At 47.5% G+C, this 19673-nt stretch overlaps 1 protein-coding gene across 36 annotated transcripts in view; it reads right to left on the bottom strand.

Annotated features, from left to right (window-relative positions):
- Positions 1-300: 300 nt before the first annotated feature.
- Positions 301-19673, bottom strand: part of SCRIB (scribble planar cell polarity protein) — a 104503-nt gene continuing 85130 nt past the window's right edge. For 32 of the 36 annotated variants that reach the window (XM_057411159.1, XM_057411122.1, XM_057411123.1 and 29 more), the window contains 11 exons: positions 16847-16894; positions 16516-16681; positions 14839-15007; positions 13211-13300; positions 12713-12901; positions 7977-8141; positions 7177-7316; positions 6747-6784; positions 5836-5910; positions 3966-4017; positions 301-1051 (listed from right to left, as the gene is read on the bottom strand). In XM_057411159.1, the coding sequence (XP_057267142.1) occupies positions 891-1051; positions 3966-4017; positions 5836-5910; positions 6747-6784; positions 7177-7316; positions 7977-8141; positions 12713-12901; positions 13211-13300; positions 14839-15007; positions 16516-16681; positions 16847-16894 (1293 nt within the window). In that variant the 3' untranslated portion in view covers positions 301-890. Of the gene's footprint in view, positions 1052-3965; positions 4018-5835; positions 5911-6746; positions 6785-7176; positions 7317-7976; positions 8142-9226; positions 9453-12712; positions 12902-13210; positions 13301-14838; positions 15008-16515; positions 16682-16846; positions 16895-19673 lie in introns of those variants that run through there. The other 4 variants (XM_057411130.1, XM_057411138.1, XM_057411147.1 and 1 more) reach the window with 4 other exon arrangements.

The following is a 19673-nucleotide window of genomic DNA, read 5'->3' as shown; positions in this document are numbered from 1 at the left end:
GGTGAGTCCCGGTGCTGACAGAAGCTGGCTACCTGGCCTCCTCTGACAGTCAATGTGCTTGCTGAAGGGTTCACACTGCACGCATGAGATACACACCTTATGTGTACAGCCAGGTAGTACTTGTCCCCCAGGAGAGCACAGAATGCTGTCAGGAGCAGTTTCCTATGCAGGACAGGTTGCTGTGCTCACAGAGGCAAGTGGCACAGGCTCCTGCTCAGTCAGTTGTCTTTGCTTGAGCACACACACAGGTATCAAGGTCAGAGGCAGGCATTTCACTGGAATTCCTTTTGTTTGTTTTTTTTTTGTTTGTTTTTTGTTTTTTCTTCTTTTTGCCTCCAAGCCACCCATTTCCACACGCTCCCAAAAGCAAGTGAGGTGACACGGGGGGGAGAGGTGGGAGGAGATGCTTTTTGGCAAAAGACTGGAAATTAAGTAGGAGCAAAGGCAGGCTGGACCTTCCTTCTAACTCATGCCAGAGGGGAAGCTCCCACAGTAAACCACTAAAAAATCCAGGTTGAGGAAATAACAGCTGGAACCCAACACACTCTCACACTCATATTCTCCCTGTCCTACCCTTTCCCCACACACACTATTTACAGGCTAACAAGCTGCAGCTGCCCACTGTCCTACCCACACCTCCTCTCAATTTGCCACCAGTAAGTATAGTGTTGTCCCATTTTGTTCAGGACATGCCCCAGTGCATGGTTGGGTGAGAAAAGAGGGCGGTTCACAGCCTTAAAGGAAGTTAGTTGACCACAGTGCTCCCTGGGGTGCTCAGTTCCCATCCAGAGTCCAGGAGGCAGCAGTGTGGGCAGCCCAGTGCTGTCCCTGGAGCACAGGAAGCTCAAGAGGCCTGTGCTGGGCTATTCCATTGCCCAGGTCCATCAGATCTACGTAGGGACAGCAGCCTCCAAGCTGCGCCGGCTGTGTCGGAGTTTGCGTTTGCTGCTGTACAGGGCCATTTCTTCCAGTGCTGATGAAGCAGGTGTTGATGAATCACGTGTCACTAACATTTCCTCTTCCTCTGGCTGCCCATCCTCCTCCTGGGGAGCTGTGAGGACAAGAAAGGTAAGGCTTTAAGAGAAGTGCCAGGTTAAGCATAGAGCTGATGCAGCTAACGTAGACATAAGGGTATGCTGAGGTGCTGAAATTGAGACTGCACTGAAGTGTTAGTGATCTCCAGTAATCCCATGCCCAGAGATTTTAGGTGATGTGTAGCTCACGTTCTGACCTCTGTGGGTTCTGGGAAGTCACACGCATGAGAAGAGACGTGCCCCAACCCTGAAAATTACTGGAAGTGCCATAGGAAAAATCAACTCTGCTGAAAGGACTTGGGTGTCTGCTGGTGTCCCCAGCACGTCACTAGTTTCAGTAGTGGTGTGCACCAAAGAGCAGTGTGTAAACTACCAGCTATAGTTGCCGTAGCTAGAGGTGAGAGTTGTGGCCTTGCTTAATGGTGAAATTACACAACTTAAGTCCTTTTTGTAAATTTAAACTGTGACTTGTGTCCCTCACCAAAGGAACTCACCAGGAAAGATACACTGGGGCAGGGCCAGACCATCAGTTAACTTGATCTCAGGCCTTTTAGGATGTGTTCTGCATGTACAGTACACTGCTTTTACAGTGGATCCTCACCCTCCTGGAAGGAGCTTGTATCTGATGCACTTTGACATCTGCCCTTTGGGATAATTTGGCTTGAACAACTACTGTGAGACACTTGAGTAAAAAGGGAAAAGTTCCACAAACCCATTTTTTCCCTTCAAATGCAAACTGGCTCCTGGGAAGCCTCTGAAGTCTTTGAACAAGGCAGATTATCTATGAAGATCTACCAGATCAACGCTGCAGTCTACCAAACTCTACCCAGTGGCCCATCCTCTGCTCTGGAGCCAGACTCCAAGATGCAACATCCCCATTGTCACAGTACCCAAGTAAGAGTATCTGATGTAATTCAGAATCCTTCTGGAAGTATTAACTGTAGCATGAACCTGTTGTTTGAAAAGGCCTCAGAACCAAACGTAGGTGACAAACCTGAGTGACAAACCTGACATCTTGGCAGGACTCTGGGCTTGGAAAGCAGATGACTGACTTCCAGATAAGGCAGACAGGTACAAATGAATGGCATGGACACATGAAGGTAAAAATCCATATTGAGGGGGGGAAGGAAATCAGTGTGGCTTGGAGGGAACTCATTCCTTTTAAAACCTCTTTGAGTAGAATTTGCCAAAAGAGACATCAAACATGCAAGTTCAGTGATCTCAACACAGCAAACAAAACTTTTACAACCTGCTAACTGCTCCTCAGCCAAAGCTCTTAATGAAAACAAGCTGCCATGGGATAAGGCAGCACGTCCCTTAGGGTTAAAACACAGAAAACCTGCAAGGAGATGTTACCTGCTATCACAACACAGAGCAGCAATCTGTATTAGTATTTGGTAAGTAATGAGGAGCAGAAGTGATAAAGGCTATATTAAGAGAAACTGCTGGTGGTACCAAGCTGTGTATCAGGGTAGTCAAATGAAACTCAACTCCACAGAAGAGCATTAGGATTTTACAGAGTTGAACGGGCAGTGATGTGGAAGGTGAAATTTACTGCAAATGTGAAGAGATTCAGGGAAGAAATAAATAGCTCTACAATTAAAGGCCTCTGGCTTAGGAAGTGCTAAAACAGACATTGTTGTAACCCAGAGTAGTATTCTCAAAGGAGTAACTTTATACTTTTCTTCTTTTATGTTCTTTTCTTGGCATTCCCAGTAGTTTGCATCAGTCACAATACTGGAGCAGGCAGAACCTCGTGCTGTCTCAGGGGGTTTATTTTCATGCTATTGGATAATGCTTAAGCTCAGTAAAAGTAACATAACCCCGACTGCACATAGAAAGCAACACCCTTAAAACGAACTTATGATTCTGTTGTCATTAGGGGGAGCTTTCTGAAAACGTTGGCACTTCTCAGCAAGACCATTTCATTTCAGGATTAGATATTGGAAAAGATGTGAGAACATACAGAATGCCTTCTGCCACTCCATCACCTCATCACATACCTATGTTTGCAGTATTGCTTGCAGCCCTTCTCTACCTTAAAAATAGCACAGATGAAATAAAAAAGGTCCGAAGGGACATGGGAACAACTCCCATAAATAAAGAATAGGATTGTTGAGCCTAGAAAAAAGGTAACTGATAGGATACTTGCCTGTATGAAAGGTACAGAAAGAAGGAATAGGACGCAGTTATTCACTGCACCCCAGAATAGCCAAGGAAATGATCAAGAAACAGAATTAAGTAAAATGCCAGCAGAAGTACTCCTAAGGAGCAGGGAGGTCCTGCAGAGCTCCATACTGCTACTGCAGCCACCCAGACTGAAGTGGGAGATAGTCTGAGCCTGTCTATTCTAGCTGTGGACAGAAGGACACACCATAGCTAGGAGAGCCTGATGAGATACAGCAGGCAAAGCTTCAGTTCCTGTTGAGTTAGGGGAATGCACACATAGATCCACAAGCACAGGCCTGGAGACCCGCCTGGGTACTCAAGCACCGAATCTCTCAACTCTTAAACCAGGATGAATTTATCTGCAGCTGCCTGCTGCAGGCTGTAGGATTCTTTGATCTAACAAAAGGGGCAGACCCTGCCCAATGAATGTCACCCACTTCCAGCAGGTAACAGAGGCCAAAACTTCCCACCTATGTTCTACCCTCTTTAATCCAGAACACAAACCCAGAAGAAAACCAGGCATGCTTGTTACACACCATTCATCATTAGCCATCCCTAGAGCACAATGCAAATATCCTACCCAAAACAGAACGTGGCGAGTTTGGAGGTTTCATTCTAGAATGGATAAAAATAAGACATTGCTTCAAGCAGCAAGAAGTTGAAGTCCTCAGGGTTGATTCCATAAGGAGGCAAAGGGGAACCCTCTAGAACCATGGTGGGAAGCAAATAGTACAGAGATGACTCCTTTGGCCATGACCTTACCTGAGTTATTTCTGTCATCTACGTATCTGAGGTCATCAGCTGCATCAGGTGACTGGAAGAGAACAGAAGACATGAGCCTCCTCCTCTGTAACACCAGTGCCAGGTAATTTCCCACCTCCAGCATTCAAACACACTCCAGAGAACCTTTAGCCCTCAAAAGTGCTGGTAACTCAGTGAATTACTACATGATTACAACATTACTCCTCTGTGCTGAAGTCAAGCAGCCCCTTGCCTGAACTGCAGGATGAGCTGTGTGCCTGCCCATCAGAGCTCTCCCTTCTCTGTGCATGTGTAGGAAGGAGAGAATTGGAAGTGACATGAAAGGCAGAAAGCATAAAGACTGTAGAAAATGAGTAGAAACATGGGAGGACAGCAAGGATGAGCTGCTTTTCCTGGAGAGTCCCTAATTCTGCCCTTGCTCTGTTCCCAGCCCCAGCTGCTTACACAGAATCAACTTCCTTTTTTTCTATTCAGGTGTGTGTAGAGAATGATGTGGGATAGGGAGCAGTTACATCCAACACATGGCAGAGAAACAGCTAAAGGATAATCATGAAACCACCACCACCTCCTGCTGATTTTAAAGCCTTCACAAAACGAAGTCTCCAACCACCAGAGTTGCCTGTAGCTCATCAAATCAGAGCGACACCAGCATAAGAAAACAACTTTGCTCATGGTGCACTCAATCCCACTGTCCATGTCAGCGACAAAGATGTTGAACAAGACCGGTCCCAACACCGATCCCTGAGGGACACCACTCATTACTGGTCTCCAGCTGGACAACTTATAATGGCTAACTGCCCAAGAATCCTCAAGCTGCAGCTCTGCTAAAGTCAAAGTCAGCCTGGTTTTGGGGATGACACCTTGGACCTGGGATCTCTGTGTCATGACAGCAAGTTAAAGCCCAATATGTGAGTACTTGCTAGCTCTCCACACACAGCACGAAGGTAACTGCACATATTGCTTCATTGTTACAGGAAACTAAAAAAAACAATGATAACCATAGATTATCTGCTCAGATGTGACAAATGCCAATCAGCTAATGACCAACCCAAATGACAAGAGAAAGGCAGTTCACAGTCCTGGGCAACTGGCTCTAGGCGGCCCTGCTTGAGCAGGGGGGCCAGACAAGGTGACCTCCAGAGGTCCCTTCCAACCCCAAGTGTTCTCTGATTCTGTGACAAAGCAGCTTAAATGAAACGAGGTTCTTTCAGGAAGGAGAACCACCCTGCCATGGTGCTCACCCTCGAAACTTGGTCTTTTGTTACCACATGATAACTTCACAGTTCAGCTACAGCACAGTTACAGTGTATGAGAATTGGCATCACATACGCTGCTTGGGCAGGATGCTGTATATTTATATATATATATGTAAATATGTATGTATATGATGTGTATGGATATGTGAGGTTAACATTTACACCAACTTACAATTTGTTTGCCATCATTTCTATGGCTTTTTCTTTTTAGTTCTCATCTTTCACTTAAAACCATTTCAGGATCAACTGAGGTGAGGATGTATCATAGAATCATAGAATAGTTAGGGTTGGAAAGGACCTTATGATCTTCTAATTCCACTCCCCCTGCCATGGGCAGGGACACCTCGCACTAAACCAGGTCATGTAGCTGCTTTCTATTTGAAAAGCTCTTGTCTTTCATTATAAAACTGCCTGGACCAACTTTTTCCCAATTCCACCTGACTGAAGTCAACAGTAAACTCTCAGTTATACAGCACGTCAGGCTCTCACTGCCTCCACACAGGCAGGGCCTTTGAAAAGGACATGCTCAGATCATTCAAACTCTGCTCTGAAGGTCACTGCTTCATGTGCAAGCCTTGACCCATGTGGCAGACAGATCAGCATGCAGTTTATACCTGGATTTCGTAAACAGGTTTGGAGGAAGGAATAGCAGCAAATTCCCGGTAGTCAAACTTCTTTTCAGACATGGACTAGAAGGGACAGCAAAAGAGAAGAAACAGAGAAGAGAGAGTAAGGGGAGAGAAATGGATGGAAAACCAGCAGCAAGCTGAGCAGTCACTCTATGCAGAGATGAAACCAGAAGCAGAGCATCATTCTCAGTTACTGCCAGGAGTGCCAGGATACAGCCTCTGAAACAGGCATCTCTGGGACACTGCTCTGGTGTCAGGGCAGGGCTCCCAAATTGCAGAGGAAACATTATGTGCTGCAGTAAAATGCACTTGCACACCAGGTTAGGCAGAAAGCCATTTTCATGGGAAGATTCATGGCAAGGTTCCCGACAGCTGTGGCACAGCCAGGGTTTAATCCAAAGTGGGCTGCTTGCACAGCCTTGGGCAAAACCAGGTCTCCTTTCTGGGCAGCTGCTCCACTCTTCCAATTTCTTCACTAATGCTGACAGTTCTCTGCAGCCATGACCTGGTGTGTTTATACAGGCTCTTACAGATATGCTTAGAAAAAGGAAAACGCTGATTTCAGCTGCTGTTCTCAGTTTTATGCTGTTGAGGAACCAAGGGGCAAAGTCTCTGAAGTGAATGGCTTTCTGACCATGCAGATGAAGAATCAAGAAAAGGATGAAATAATAAAAACATGGAAACAGAAACCAGCTGTTACATCATAGTTGCAACAGAGTAGGGATCCCTCTAGCAATGGATATGGCAGAGCTCCAGCCACGGTGCTCTCTCTTCACCTATCATGCATTATTTAAGTCGGGATCTCATGGCCCACATGCACAGCCCACACCCAAGCCAAGTGACTGAGAAATCCCAGGATGATAGGCCAGATACCAAAAGCAAGCAGGATTTCATACCAGCCTTCCTGGTGAAGTGATGGTTCTGGGACTGCAATCTGCAAAAGATAACAGAAAAGCACTTTAGTGAAGGCCTGTATTTGTGCCACAGCTCCCCAGACCTGCCCCATCCATTTTGCAGCTTGGGTGTGAGGAAAGACTCTGCTCAAGGAAGATGCTGCCTGCTCAGAACGAACACCTCGTTCCTCTTCTTCGAACAGTCATAATTCTGGTTTTATTTCTGCTCTGGTTCCCCTGAACCTTAGGGTGCCCCCTCATGTTTTCTATAGATCAGGCCCATCCCCTGTGCTGAGAGATCTCATATGCCCCAAAAGGACCTTGCAATCCAGGCTGAAGGAGGCACTTGCTGTCGGCAGGTCTGCTCTCAAGAGAGTTAAAAGCTAGAGAAGCCTTAACTTCTTGCCTCAGGGAAGGGACGGCTGTACAGTACCTTCCAGTGGTGTTGGTGATGGGGTGGGGACAGGTGAAGGTGATTCTGCCAGCTGCTCCAGTGTGCTGCGCTTTTTCCCCTCCTTGGACTTGGCAATAACCATCTGGGCTTTCAGAGCATCCTGTTCAAGTGATTTCATCCTGTCTCAGAAATGAGGGAGGGAGAAAAAGACATCAGGCATTGCCTTCCTGCTAAGACACAATGCCACCTTCTGCACCCAGCAGCCAGACCACAGTCAACAGGCTGAGTGCAGAAAGGTGAAACCAAGCACCCATGGTTCCCTGAGGCAGACAGACTTTCAAAGCAGGAGAGAACAGCTTGGTTTGCTGTCACCCTGAAACACACATGCCACTGCATGTGCTGAACAGAGCCTAGAGCTAAGCATCAACACACTGAGAAGCTGCAGGCCTTCCCAGAGGTGCCATACACAATGGGAGAGCAGCCCAAGCTGGGAAAGGAACTGCAAGGGTTCAAATGAGGAAGATCAGTTCTCAGGGCTTTGTTCTCCTCTGTGCTCTCAGTATGTTGCATCTTAACCCTCTTCAGCCATCAGGACATTAAGAGAGCGCTAAGAAAAAGTGGGCTCAGCCCTCAGCAATGTCTGCTGCCGTCTCCCAGTCAAAGAGACCCAGCTTCCCCCTTCATCCTAAGACAACTGCCAGTAGTCTGTGGGACCTCAGGGAATGAAAACCAGCAACCACTAATGTTTCCTCCCTACCCCTGGCAGGCCACAGCTGGGAGCACTGCATTGGGACGTAGGGATACAGACATGCAGCCGGCAGGGAAGGGGCTGTGCACACCTGGATTGGCTTCCTGACCCAGGGGTTCTTGAGGCGTGATTCTGCATTGCACTAGACATCTGAGCTGGCCTGGCCCCAGGAGCAGGAGCCCACTGTCGGGACTGGTACAGCTTCCTGGCCAGATCCTGCTCGTACTGTTTAATACTGTCTTCAAAAGCTGAGGATCTGAGGAGGAGGAGGAGGAAAAGGAGGAGGAAAAGGAGGAAGAGGAGATGATGGTGATGAACATTGCAGCAGACAAGTGCAGGGAAAGAAAGAAACAGATACAGGAACATACCCTGGCAAGGAGAAATATGGGTCTGATATAGGGGTAGCCTTGATTAAAACAGGACCCTGTCCAACACCAACTGCTGCAGAAGAAGCAGGAAACTCCAAAGGGCAATCTGGGATGATGTGCCTTGAGAGCCTCAGCGTTTAGAGACTGCCTTCCTCATGGCTAGCAGGAGAGGACTGGAAACCCCCAGCAGACCAATGAAAATGGCCCAGGATGTAGTTACAAAGGTGTGTGTATCATGTGAAGCAGACTGAGGGAGTACACAGCACAAGTGGGTGTGCATGCACACAGCTGATGACAGTCTGTTAATGTACGTCTGCATACATACATCTGACCACATGTTAGTGTGCACCTTTGAGCACGAGAAAAGGGGAAGCAAAACAAACAAGCACATTACAAAAGGTCTTTCTGCCACAGGTCCTGGAACACAGGCAAAAGGTGAGTGTGTCTGTGACACTGTGTATGTATGGTGGGAAAACTGCCAAGATGCAGACAGCCTTTGCTGGACACCTGTCCCCCTCAGTATCATAGAATCATAGATTCACAGGCAGGTCTGGGTTGGAAAGGACCTTACAGCTCATCCAGTTCCAACCCCCTGCCACAGGCAGGGACACCTTCCACTAGAGAAGGGTGCTCTCCAAGCCCCTGTGTCCAACCTGGCCTTGAGCACTGCCATGGATGGGGCAGCCACAGCTTCTCTCTGCCAGCGCCTCAGCACCCTCACAGGGAAGAGCTTCTGCCTAAGACCTCATCTCCATCTCCCCTCTGGCAGGTTAAAACTATTCCCCTTGTCCTGTCCCTACAGGCCCTTGTCCAAAGCCCCTCTCCAGGTTTCCTGTAGCCCTTTTAGGCACTGGAGCTGCTCTAAGGTCTCCCCTTTACGCAGCAGGGTGGGGAGAAACCCCTCCCTGGCCTGCTGCTCACAATGTGATGATGCAGCCCAGCACACGGGTGGTTTCTGTATATGTGCCTGTACCTTCTCAATCACACTCTTCCTATGGCACGTATGTCAGCAGCTGTGTGTGCCCAGAACACTCATGTAGGTGGGGTCCCAGTGTGTTTGTCCCAGCAGAGCACAGGGGGATGTGCTGGGGTGGGGGAACACATGTCCTGGCAGAGCACTGATGACACAGGGAGAAAAAGGAAAGCCCAAGAAGGTGCAAACTGATGGGGTCACGAGTGACAGCACACAGACCAGAGAACTGGAAAGAAGCAGAAGATAGAAGATTAGAAAGAAAGTAATAAAATCAGTGGCATGCACTTAAAGAACATTCAGGTTAGTGAGGCTGCAGCATCATGTGCAGGGCAGTACAGTCCTCCCTCCCACAGCACACATGTGCTGCTTGGGGGCCTCTGGAAATAAGACCTGAGCCCTGGCTGCCATCACATCACTGTGTTATGGTTACAGAAGAGGGATCCTAAGACCAGCAGATCACCCTGGGAGATGTGTGGTAGCAGGGGACAGTCCATCCTTGTCTTACAAAAAGAAGCACATTATGGTGACTGACTTATTCCTGCCAATGCCAAAATAAGCCAAGCCTTATCCCTACCCAAGGAGTCAGCCAGGCACTTCTCCAACAACCGAATCACAGAACCATAGAATGGTTTGGGCTGGAAGGGACCTTAAAGATCATCCAGTTCCAACCCCTAAATATTAATAAAGAATAAAAAGCTACACCTTGGTATCAGAAGCGAAGTGCAGCTGAGGACCTGGTCTGCAGAACTTAAAACCAGTAACACTGGTTCTGGTAACTGACAAGCAAGATGGCTGCAAGTAACTTCCCCTTGTCATCTTCTCTTACCTCTAAAAGGCTCTTCCTTCACAAGCTCATTTGCCGTCAATAAAACATGCTTAGAAGATAAGAGACTGGAGGTTTGGAATGCAGGGATCTCTCTCCTGCTCACAATGGACAAACCCACTGTGCTCAACATTTACTAACGCTTCTACGGGTGTAATGCAGAATGCTTACTGTGCCCTAAGCAATGTCAGCGAGACCGCAGCTAACCCACACTCAGATGTTCAGTAATGCTCCAGGATCACCTAAAAATCCTGTCCCCTCCCCCACATTTAAATGTCAGATTTATCTGCTGGCAACAGCAGCAAGTTCATGGAAGAACAGAGTCCTGAGGCAAGTGGTGCACATCCTGTGACAGGAGTCACGTCCTCAGCATGGCCTTGCTTTCAAGGTTTGTGCAGGCGATGTCATGTTTCTCCTTTCTACACCCATCTGAAACAAAAAAGTGTGCCTTGGATATGTTAATCCTTAGGCAGGAGGAATCAGAGCTGACACTACCTCATGAAGCCTGCCCCATCACAGAGGAAATACACATGAAAAGTGGAGGCATGAGGGAAAGAAACCCCCATGTGTCTAATTGGGCAGGGGTGACAAATCAGTCTGTACTACCTCTCCCAGCAGTAGTGTTGGTTTTCAGGAGGAAGAGCCCAACAGACAGCTTCTGCTCTGTTGGATCAAATACAACAGTGGAGCTTTTTCTTTCTTAGGTGAAAGACTGAGCAGCAACTGCAAGACGTCTACTCCTGACAGCACTGTGGTGCTCACACAGCATCATACTGACAGTCAGTTTTTGATGTATGCAATGCTTAGAGCCTTCCTGTGAGGCAGAGAAGTGCCAGTACACTCCTCTCCTTGCACCTGCATTGTGTTAGGATGTAGGGATACAGAAGGACAGTTAAGCATGAATTTGGGTCATCTCGGTCCCATCCAGTCTCTTCTGGGCTACGGTTTCTTAGTACACTTTGGCTCTACAGCCCCTGTGCAGCTTCTAGCCCTGTAATACAAGGGCATTGGGTCTGTCCTGGAAGGCATTGTTTGCAAATTCTCTTCCACTTGTATTTTTGTAAATGGCTTCCTGGCTTAATGTGACAATAGAAAGCTTCCATTTGCAAATGATGCTGCCGGAGAAGTTGTGACACAGAAACCACAGAAACAGCGTCAACCAGAACAGGCGTGAGATGCCAACTACAGCAGAACGCTGAGTGAATCAGAGCAGCAGACAAGAGTCCCACAGTTTGGAGCATGAAACAATAGCACAGGGTGGAAACAATCCTGGCAGAGCACACTGCTGACATCCTGACTCATCTGCAGGCATCCCCGTCAGTGGGAGCAGGGAAGGAGAGATTACTAACTATAGACTCACAGAGTAAATCAGGTTGGAAGGGACCTCTGGAGGTCATCTGAACCAGAAGCTGCTCGAAGCAGGGCCAGCTTCAAAGGTCTAACAAACATGCTACAAGATGACAGAAACCAATCTCTTCCAAAACAAAGTTCCATAGAACAAAAAGGCTTTCCAATGACCTGTTCAGCTCTCTGGTATTACAGGGCAGTGCAATGAAACTAAGGCTGTGTTTCACAAACAAACTTTCAGCTGAGACAGACTCATCCAAGGCAAAAAGCTGGACATACCAAGGAAGTTTTGCTTGAAGGGCAAAAGCCCTGGTACAAGGGACATTAGTCCAACTCTAAATAAACCATAAACAGATCTGTTACATGATCAAGTAACAAGGGGAAGCTCTGTACCATCAAAGCCTAGATAATCAGCAAGCTCTCATTAAGGACTCCACTAGATATTTCTACATCCTCAGAGCTTTCCCAGAAGATGACAACACCATTATCATCCATGTCTAAGCACAAGCACTGGAAATGCCAAGTGGTATCACAACTCACTGTAATCCCTCCAGTGTCTTATCTATGAGGCTGGCAAGGATGGGCCACTAACAGCCCTGTTCATCTAAAAGCTCACACTCAAACCCTAAAAGACTGTTTTAGATTGTCTCTGGAATGTCTCCTACAGGAACATTATGGGAAGAAAACTGCAATTAGTTATAGGAGCAGCTTGACTAATTTTTGAGAGGAATTACATGACATAGTAAGTGCTTGGACTAGCTTCAAGTCTTAAGTTCTGAGCTAGGAAGTTCTCTTTCTTCCAAAACAACTTTTAATCACTCTTTCACAGCTGATGAAACAGTTTGTGTGGATAAGAATGCCCTCACTTGCTAATTTCTTGGCTTCAGCAAGTCTTCCAGTCTAGCAGCACTGGATATGTGAAATGCTCTTTTCATTTCCCATTTTGTGTATGTCACCTTGCAGCTTCAATAAATACCATCTTTTACATGTTACAAAGGAAATGAGAAGTTGTGTGCTGAGAGGGAAGGAACACAGCCACCATCACATGAAGGTGTTTATGTTTTTTATAACACTCCACTGTCTTCACGATTGTGCAAGCTCTAAGAGGCATCTCACCCACATAGCTGTCAGAAGCAGCTCAGCCAAGCAGTGGATGCTTCATGCTGTTTGACCAGATCCTGTATAACCTCCCCTAACACTTGCCTTAGGGATGCTTGCTTAGTCCCTGGTTTAATATAATGTAATCCAAAAGACACGCAGCAGGTCCCCTTTCCCTGATGTAGTGCAGTGAAGAGAACAGCGAAGTTCTGTCTCACCGTGCTGCTCTCCACATGGCTCGTTTCTCTGCCTCCAGAGCACGACGTTCTGCTGGAGAAAGCTCCTTCTCTTGACCACTCAGAAGCTCAGGACTCTGCATTCGCAACCGTTCCTGGTGCCGCCGCTCGGCTTTGGCTGTCCTCACCGGTGCCACTGGATCCCCTGCTCCAAGGTGTAATGGACTCAACCTAGGCAGAGAGAGAAACAGTGAGAGGTAGGCTGGCCTGGGCCACCACAGCTCTAATCTGCCTGTTTTCAAGATAAAAGGTGATGACTGACACTCCCAAGCAACTGTTTAGTACCACATCCTAGGACATCACCATGGGAGACGGAAGTACATACAGCAGAGGTAAGTCTCTTGTAACAAGCTGGTTCTGATCACAGTTTCCTTTTCTCCACAAAATCCTTCCTTCTATACCGTGGGTCTGCTAAAAGGAGAAGCCATCTGCTCCATTATTTGGCAGCTCCTTGGCAAAGGATGTTGATGATCCACTTACCCAGACATAGAGTTGGTTCTCTGTTCAGGCTTGATTCCCTCTTCCAGTGAATTCCTCTGTGAACTGTTGTTCTCATTGACCTCAGAGGGCCTAGAGCAAAACAAGCAAGTCAACTCACAGTACCACAGGCTAAGACCGAAGAAAGGTTTGGAACAGACCCAAGCCCCGGAAAGCCAGTTCATTTTGAAGATGTAACTCTTAATGATTTTGTTCAACAGCTCCTGCCCCATTGCTGCAAGCGTTTCCTTGTTGATTTCATCAATGTTGACACTAAGTTATCATGAGAACTCCTTTTCTTCATCTGGAGGCCAACCACCCACTAACACACACACTCTTCAATGTAATGCATCAATAGTGTTTGCTGGCAAGTTCTTGCACAGCTCTAGCCTGGCTCTTTCCAGGTGTCATTTGTGATGGGCACTCTGGCTGCTTCCAGCTCTTTGCTGGTGTCAGGATGCCTGAATGCTAACAAAGGACATCCCTCCTGGGCTGTAAGTGAATGCACATCTGAGCTAGGGATGAATCCTGAGTGATCTCAGAACAGGGATTCTCTGTGTAGCCACTCTATACAACTGCTTCACACACTGAGGCATTGTGCTCATAACCAAATTCCTGCAAGCTTCGGACCAGCTGAGCTAGAGCTGCCATCTGCATTCTTAGGTTATGCACATGCAGACACTCCTCAGTCTGGTCTGTAATGAAAGAGGTCACCCAAGCCCGTTTTCCACAGGTTAGGAACATGCCTACAGTTACTGTGGCTCACTTGGCAATGAGAAAGTTCACCATGACTCTGAGCCCTTATTTTTACTGTTCGAGTTAATTTTGGTTAAATTTCAGTTTTTGCTCGGGCATGACAAAAAAGAAAAAAAAAGATTTCAAGACATTCAGTCAATTTACTGCCTGCCCTTCGCTCAAGCAGAGATAAGAAACAATGAGAAGTGACCTAATAGATCTGGCCTTACTGTCCTCTAACTTCCCACACTTCACTGTGAAAACAGTAGGGGTAAGTACGCCTTCACATCAAATCAAGAAGCTGGTTTGCATTTGGCTGCTGTCCTTCCATGTCAGCACAGGACACGGAAGGTCTCAGAGCACTCCTCATGTGAGAAGTTCCTCAACACAGACTGGACAGAAACAATAGAAAGAAATAAGATTCAAAATGCCAGCCACTGTAAGACCGGCAGTAGAAGTGTTAGTGAAGAGAAGAATGTCTGTAGCAAAGAGTCAGAAGGGAGAGTCAGAAAAAGACAGCTTCAGCTTTACCCTAGTGCACCCTTATTTCTGTCTGAAGTCTTACAAGAAGCCTTTTCTCATTCCCCAGTTCTATGCCCAAGAATTAGAAAAACACAGATCAAGGCAACCTGGAGGGCAAGTCCAGGAAAACTGGGAAACAAAAGCCTAAAAACTCCCAAACCCAGGTTCAGAATCAGGGCTTACCTTAAATGAGCTACCTCTGAAAATCCGTGTCTCTGCATACTCCAGTGCACAGCTGAGGAAGCTCTTTTGCTGGAAAGCACGAGCTTGAAAAGGCTGCCTGTTTCTGTGCCCAGCCCTCTTCCCTGAGTATCACTACTACTGGGACACCCCTGACACATGAGGGTGGTTCTGAGCTACCAATTGTGTCTTACCGAGCTGCTGGAGCCTGGATGTTCCTTCCATTTAGTTTCTCAATCTTGTACTCAACTCCTTCAATGATGACACTGGACTGCATGCTCATCTTAGGCACCTGTTTCACCACCTCGTCCTCTTCTGCTTCTTCCTCCAACAGAAGGGTACGTTTCTGCTGCAGTTTTCGAACTGCCAAAATAAGACAGACTCATCTTGTACCACAAAGCACTCCCTGAGCCCCCCACAAGCATGCAACCTTTTGGGCAGGTCCTTACACTCATCATCCATCCAAGTCTGTGATGTTTTAAGTTCATACCCTCTCCTTGGATGCCTTTGTTTCTCCTCCACTCCACTAATGCTTCAGATGCAACAAACTCTACACCATTCCCTCAGTCACTCCTTCCTTATTCACTAAACTTCCATTCCTGGATGCTCTACAGAACAGATTTCAGCAGTTCATCATGCTGACTGCATGTATCCTGACTGGAAGTCGTGTGCTCTCTGCAGCAGGTAACCAGTCCCTAGTGGTGTTCCTCAGGGCTCAATTCTGGGGGCAGATCTGTTCAGTATTTTTATCAAAGATCTGGATGCAGGAATTGAATGCACCATTAGCAAGTTTGCTGAAGATATTAAACTGGGAGGTGCTGCTGACTCTCTCAAGGGACGTGAGGCCTTGTGGAGTGATCTAGATAGACTGAAACATTGGGCCATCATCAACAATATGAAATTTAATAAGCGCAAGTGCTGGGTTCCACACCTGGGACAGAGTAATGCCAGGCTCAAGTCTAAACAGGGAGAGAAGTGGCTGGAGAGCAGCCCTGCAGGAAGGGACCTGGGCTGCTGGTTGGCAGCAGGGTCAGCAGAGCCAGCAGTGTGCCCTGGCACCAAGAGGGCAAAACACATCCTGGGGTGCATCCATCACAGCAGAGACACATGGTCAAAACATAGGCTTGTCCTGATGTATTCAGTTTGGTGCAGCCTCACCAGGAACAGTGGGTGCAATTCTGGGCCCCACCATTTACAAAAGATGTGAAGGTTCTTGAATGTGCCCAGAGGACGACAACAGAGAACCCAACAATTTACAAAAGAAATTCTACAATAATGTTTGCAAGCAACAGAGTCAGAAGTCTCAAACCCAGGAGTCCAGTTCCACCTGCATTTTCCTATTGAACATACCAGGATTTCAGCAAAACCCTTTTTTCCTCACTTAACATGGTTCCTCATCACCTTTTAAAACAACTCTCAAGCAGGATGAAAGTACACCAAAAACTATAGCAGTAATTTTCCCTCCTGTTGCAAGCCCTGTGCAAAATCAGAGCAGCACACTGAGCAAGAAAAGCTCTGCTGTCAGATACTATGGAAGGGTGCCATGGGCAGCCCCTGTTGCTGCACATCAGCTCCAGCAGCTTACAAAGAATCATCATCATTTTTAGTAGCTTTTAAAAATGTTATTGAGGTTTTTACTAAGGAGAGGAAGCTCTGACACCACAGCACTTGCACCAGTTCTCACAGCAACAGTGCAGCCTCCAAAAACTCCTTCACATCCACTTATTTCAAGCTAGTACCAGGCCTTATGAATAACAGCTTTATATCCAGTTTTTGGAAGTGCTGGATTTCTGGTGTGGGTGCACTCTCATGTCTTCCATGTAGAAAGGATTCACTGAACAGGCCAAATGTCCTTGCACGTTCCAACATACCTTCCTCTTCTTTCATTTTCTTCAGGTCATCCTCTCCCACCAAGGAGACACGCTTAGGAGGTTTGTCCAGCTGCTGCTGCTTCACCTCAATTTCGAAGTACTTCTGCCTCTCGCGGAAGGACCTCTGCTCAGGGCTGGGCAGGCCGCTGGGGCTCTGCGTGGTCACCTACGAGAGCCACACCAGCACTGCCACAGTGACTGAGCCAAACCACCCCCACCACCCCTAGCGTGTGTCCGGCCCTTGCCATGTCCTCCACAGCCTCCTCTTCTTCCTCCCCTGAATCCTCTGCAAGTCCCCATCCTCCCGCCAGCTCCAGCCACCAGAACTCACCTCCAGGGCAGCTTTGGGATTCTCTGAGCTGGTCTGACCAGGCAGTTCCTAAGGACACAGAGAAAAGAGCATGTTCTAAACAGAAAGTTCCCTACCACCACTCCTGCCCTCCAGCCAAGTGTCACCAATGCCACATGAACAGGAGCAGTCTGGACATGATGGACTGCTTCACAAAACAGCCCCAGAATTAACATAAGAGATGGCCAATTTTGAGTTATAACGATTTACATTAAATAAAAGGCTAAACAGAGTGGTTTTAAATGGGTTTAAACAGAATGGTTTTAAACTAATGGAGGAAAGATAGAGATGAGCTCTTAGGCAGAAGTTTTCCCCTGTGAGGGTGCTGAGGCGCTGGCACAGGGTGCCCAGAGAAGCTGTGGCTGCCCCATCCCTGCAGTGTTCAAGGCCAGGTTGGATGGGGCTTGGAGCCACCTGCTCTAGTGGAAGGTGTCCCTGCCTGTGGCAGGGATTGGAACTGGATGATTTTAAGGTCCCTTCAACACAAACCAGTCTGGGATTCTGTGAAACAAGCGGCAACAACTTTTAAAAGAGCAAAAAATTAAAAACCTGGAGGAACAGGAGAAGAACGGGAGCAGAGAGCTCAGCTTGAGATGGAGGACACTTAGACTTTAAATCAAAGATGCAACTATCAAAAATTTACTTCTAAGAAGTGAAAACATCTTCAGGTAAGAAAAAAAATCAGTATTTACCAGAAGAAATGGTACCTCCCACTCCACTGAATGGGGACAAGAACCCTCAGAGATGCCCAGGAAAAGGAGGAGAGACACAGATTGGGGTAAAAGAAATTCTGATAAAACATAGAAAGAACCCTCATCACAGCAGAGATGGTCACACACTGGAAGAGGCTGTCCACAGCGGCCTCAGAATCTCCATTCTTGGAAATTCAAGGCTCCAGCGGACTGGGCCTTTTGCCCTGTTTTGCACAGGGGACAAAGCAGATGACCTCCAGATGCCTTGTCTATTCTGAATGATTCCATGATTCAAATACATAAAGGGAAGAAGGAATAGCTCCAATTAAAATAAAATCTAAGGAAAAATTCCTAAGAATAGGTTTAGCCTGGCCCTGGACTCTGGAAGTTCAGGGAGTTTCTTTTTCTCACAACAGCCCAATTACTCTACAGCATCCCAGTGTCCAGGGAGAATAACAGCAACAGAAAGTTCAGTGAGCTTTCAGGACTTGATACGTTTATGGACAGGACTCTGCAGGGTGACCATCCACAAGAGGAACAAGACAAGAGGAACAGGCCCTTGTTCTCATGGGTGACTTCAACCACCTGACATCTGTTGGAAGGACAGTACAGCCCAGCACAAGCAATCCAGGAGGTTCCTTGATTGTGTAGAAGACAACTTCCTTCTGCAAGTAATAGAGGAGCTGACAAGGAGAGGAACCATGCTTGACCTCGTGCTCACCAACAGGGAAGGGCTCGTTGGAAATGTGACGCTCCAGGGCAGCCTTGGATGCACCGATCATGAGATGCTCAAATTTGAGATCCTCAGGACAGTGAGAAGAGCGTGCAGCAAGCTCACTGCCCTGGGCTTCAAAAGAGCAGACTTTGGCCTCTTCAGGAACCTGCTTCGGAAGGTTCCATGGGATACAGCCCTAGAGGGCAGAGGGGCCCAAGACTCTTGGTCGATATTCAAGGATCACCTGCTGCAAGCTCAGGAGTGTTGCATCCCAACCAGAAGGAAGTGCAGCAGGAGGGCCAGGAGACCTCCTTGGATGGATAAGGAGCTCCTGAGGAAAATTCGATTGAAAAAAGAGGCTTATAATAGGTGGAAGCAAGGACAGGCGGCATGGGAAGAGTACAGGGATGTTGTCCGAGAAGCTAGGGACCAGGTTAGGAAAGCTAAGGCTCAGTTAGAATTAAACTTAGCTAGAGGTATTAAAGATAACAGGAAGGGATTCTACAGGTACATAGCAAATAAAAAACAGACTAGGGAGAATGTAGGCCCCCTCAGAAAGCTCTCAGGAGAACTGGCTACACAGGATTTGGAGAAGGCTGAGGTTCTGAATGACTTCTTTGCTTCAGTCTTCACTGCCAAAGGCTCTGACTGCACCACTCAAGTCTTGGAAGGCAGATGCAGGGACTGTGAGAATGAAGACCTTGCGCCCACTGTAGGAGAGGAACTGGTCCGAGACCATCTTAAAAATCTGAACGTGCACAAGTCCATGGGTCCTGATGAGATCCACCCGCGGGTCCTGAAGGAGCTGGCAAATGAAGTTGCAAAGCTGCTGGCCATCGTATTTGAAAAATCGTGGCAGTCAGGAGAAGTTCCCATGACTGGAAAAAGGGAAATATAACCCCCATTTTCAAGAAGGGGAAAATGGATGACCCGGGGAATTACAAACCAGTCAGTCTCACCTCTGTGCCTGGCAAAATCTTGGAGCAGATTCTCCTGGCAGGCATGCTAAGGCACATGAAAATCAACAAGGTGCTTGGTGACAGCCAGCATGGCTTCACTAAGGGGAAATCCTGCCTGACCAATCTGGTGGCTTTCTATGATGGGGCTACAGAACTGATGGACAGGGGTAGAGCGGTTGATGTCATCTACCTGGACTTGTGTAAAGCGTTCGACACTGTCCCACACGACATCCTTGTCTCTAAATCTGAGCGACATCGATTTGATGGATGGACCACTCAGTGGATAAAGAACTGGCTGGATGGCCGCACGCAAAGTGTTGTGGTCAATGGCTCAGTGTCCAGCTGGAGACCAGTAACGAGTGGTGTCCCTCAGGGATCGGTGTTGGGACCGGTCTTGTTCAACATCTTTGTTGCTGACATGGACAGTGGGATTGAGTGCGCCC

Source organism: Pezoporus wallicus, unplaced genomic scaffold (assembly GCF_028554395.1).
Source record: "Pezoporus wallicus isolate ANWC-B61680 ecotype Strahan unplaced genomic scaffold, APGP_CSIRO_Pwel_v1 contig_10120, whole genome shotgun sequence".
In the NCBI taxonomy this organism is placed as follows: domain Eukaryota; kingdom Metazoa; phylum Chordata; class Aves; order Psittaciformes; family Psittacidae; genus Pezoporus; species Pezoporus wallicus.
Note: the sequence above shows the minus strand (reverse complement) of the source record. Positions and strands in the feature narration are given on the sequence as shown.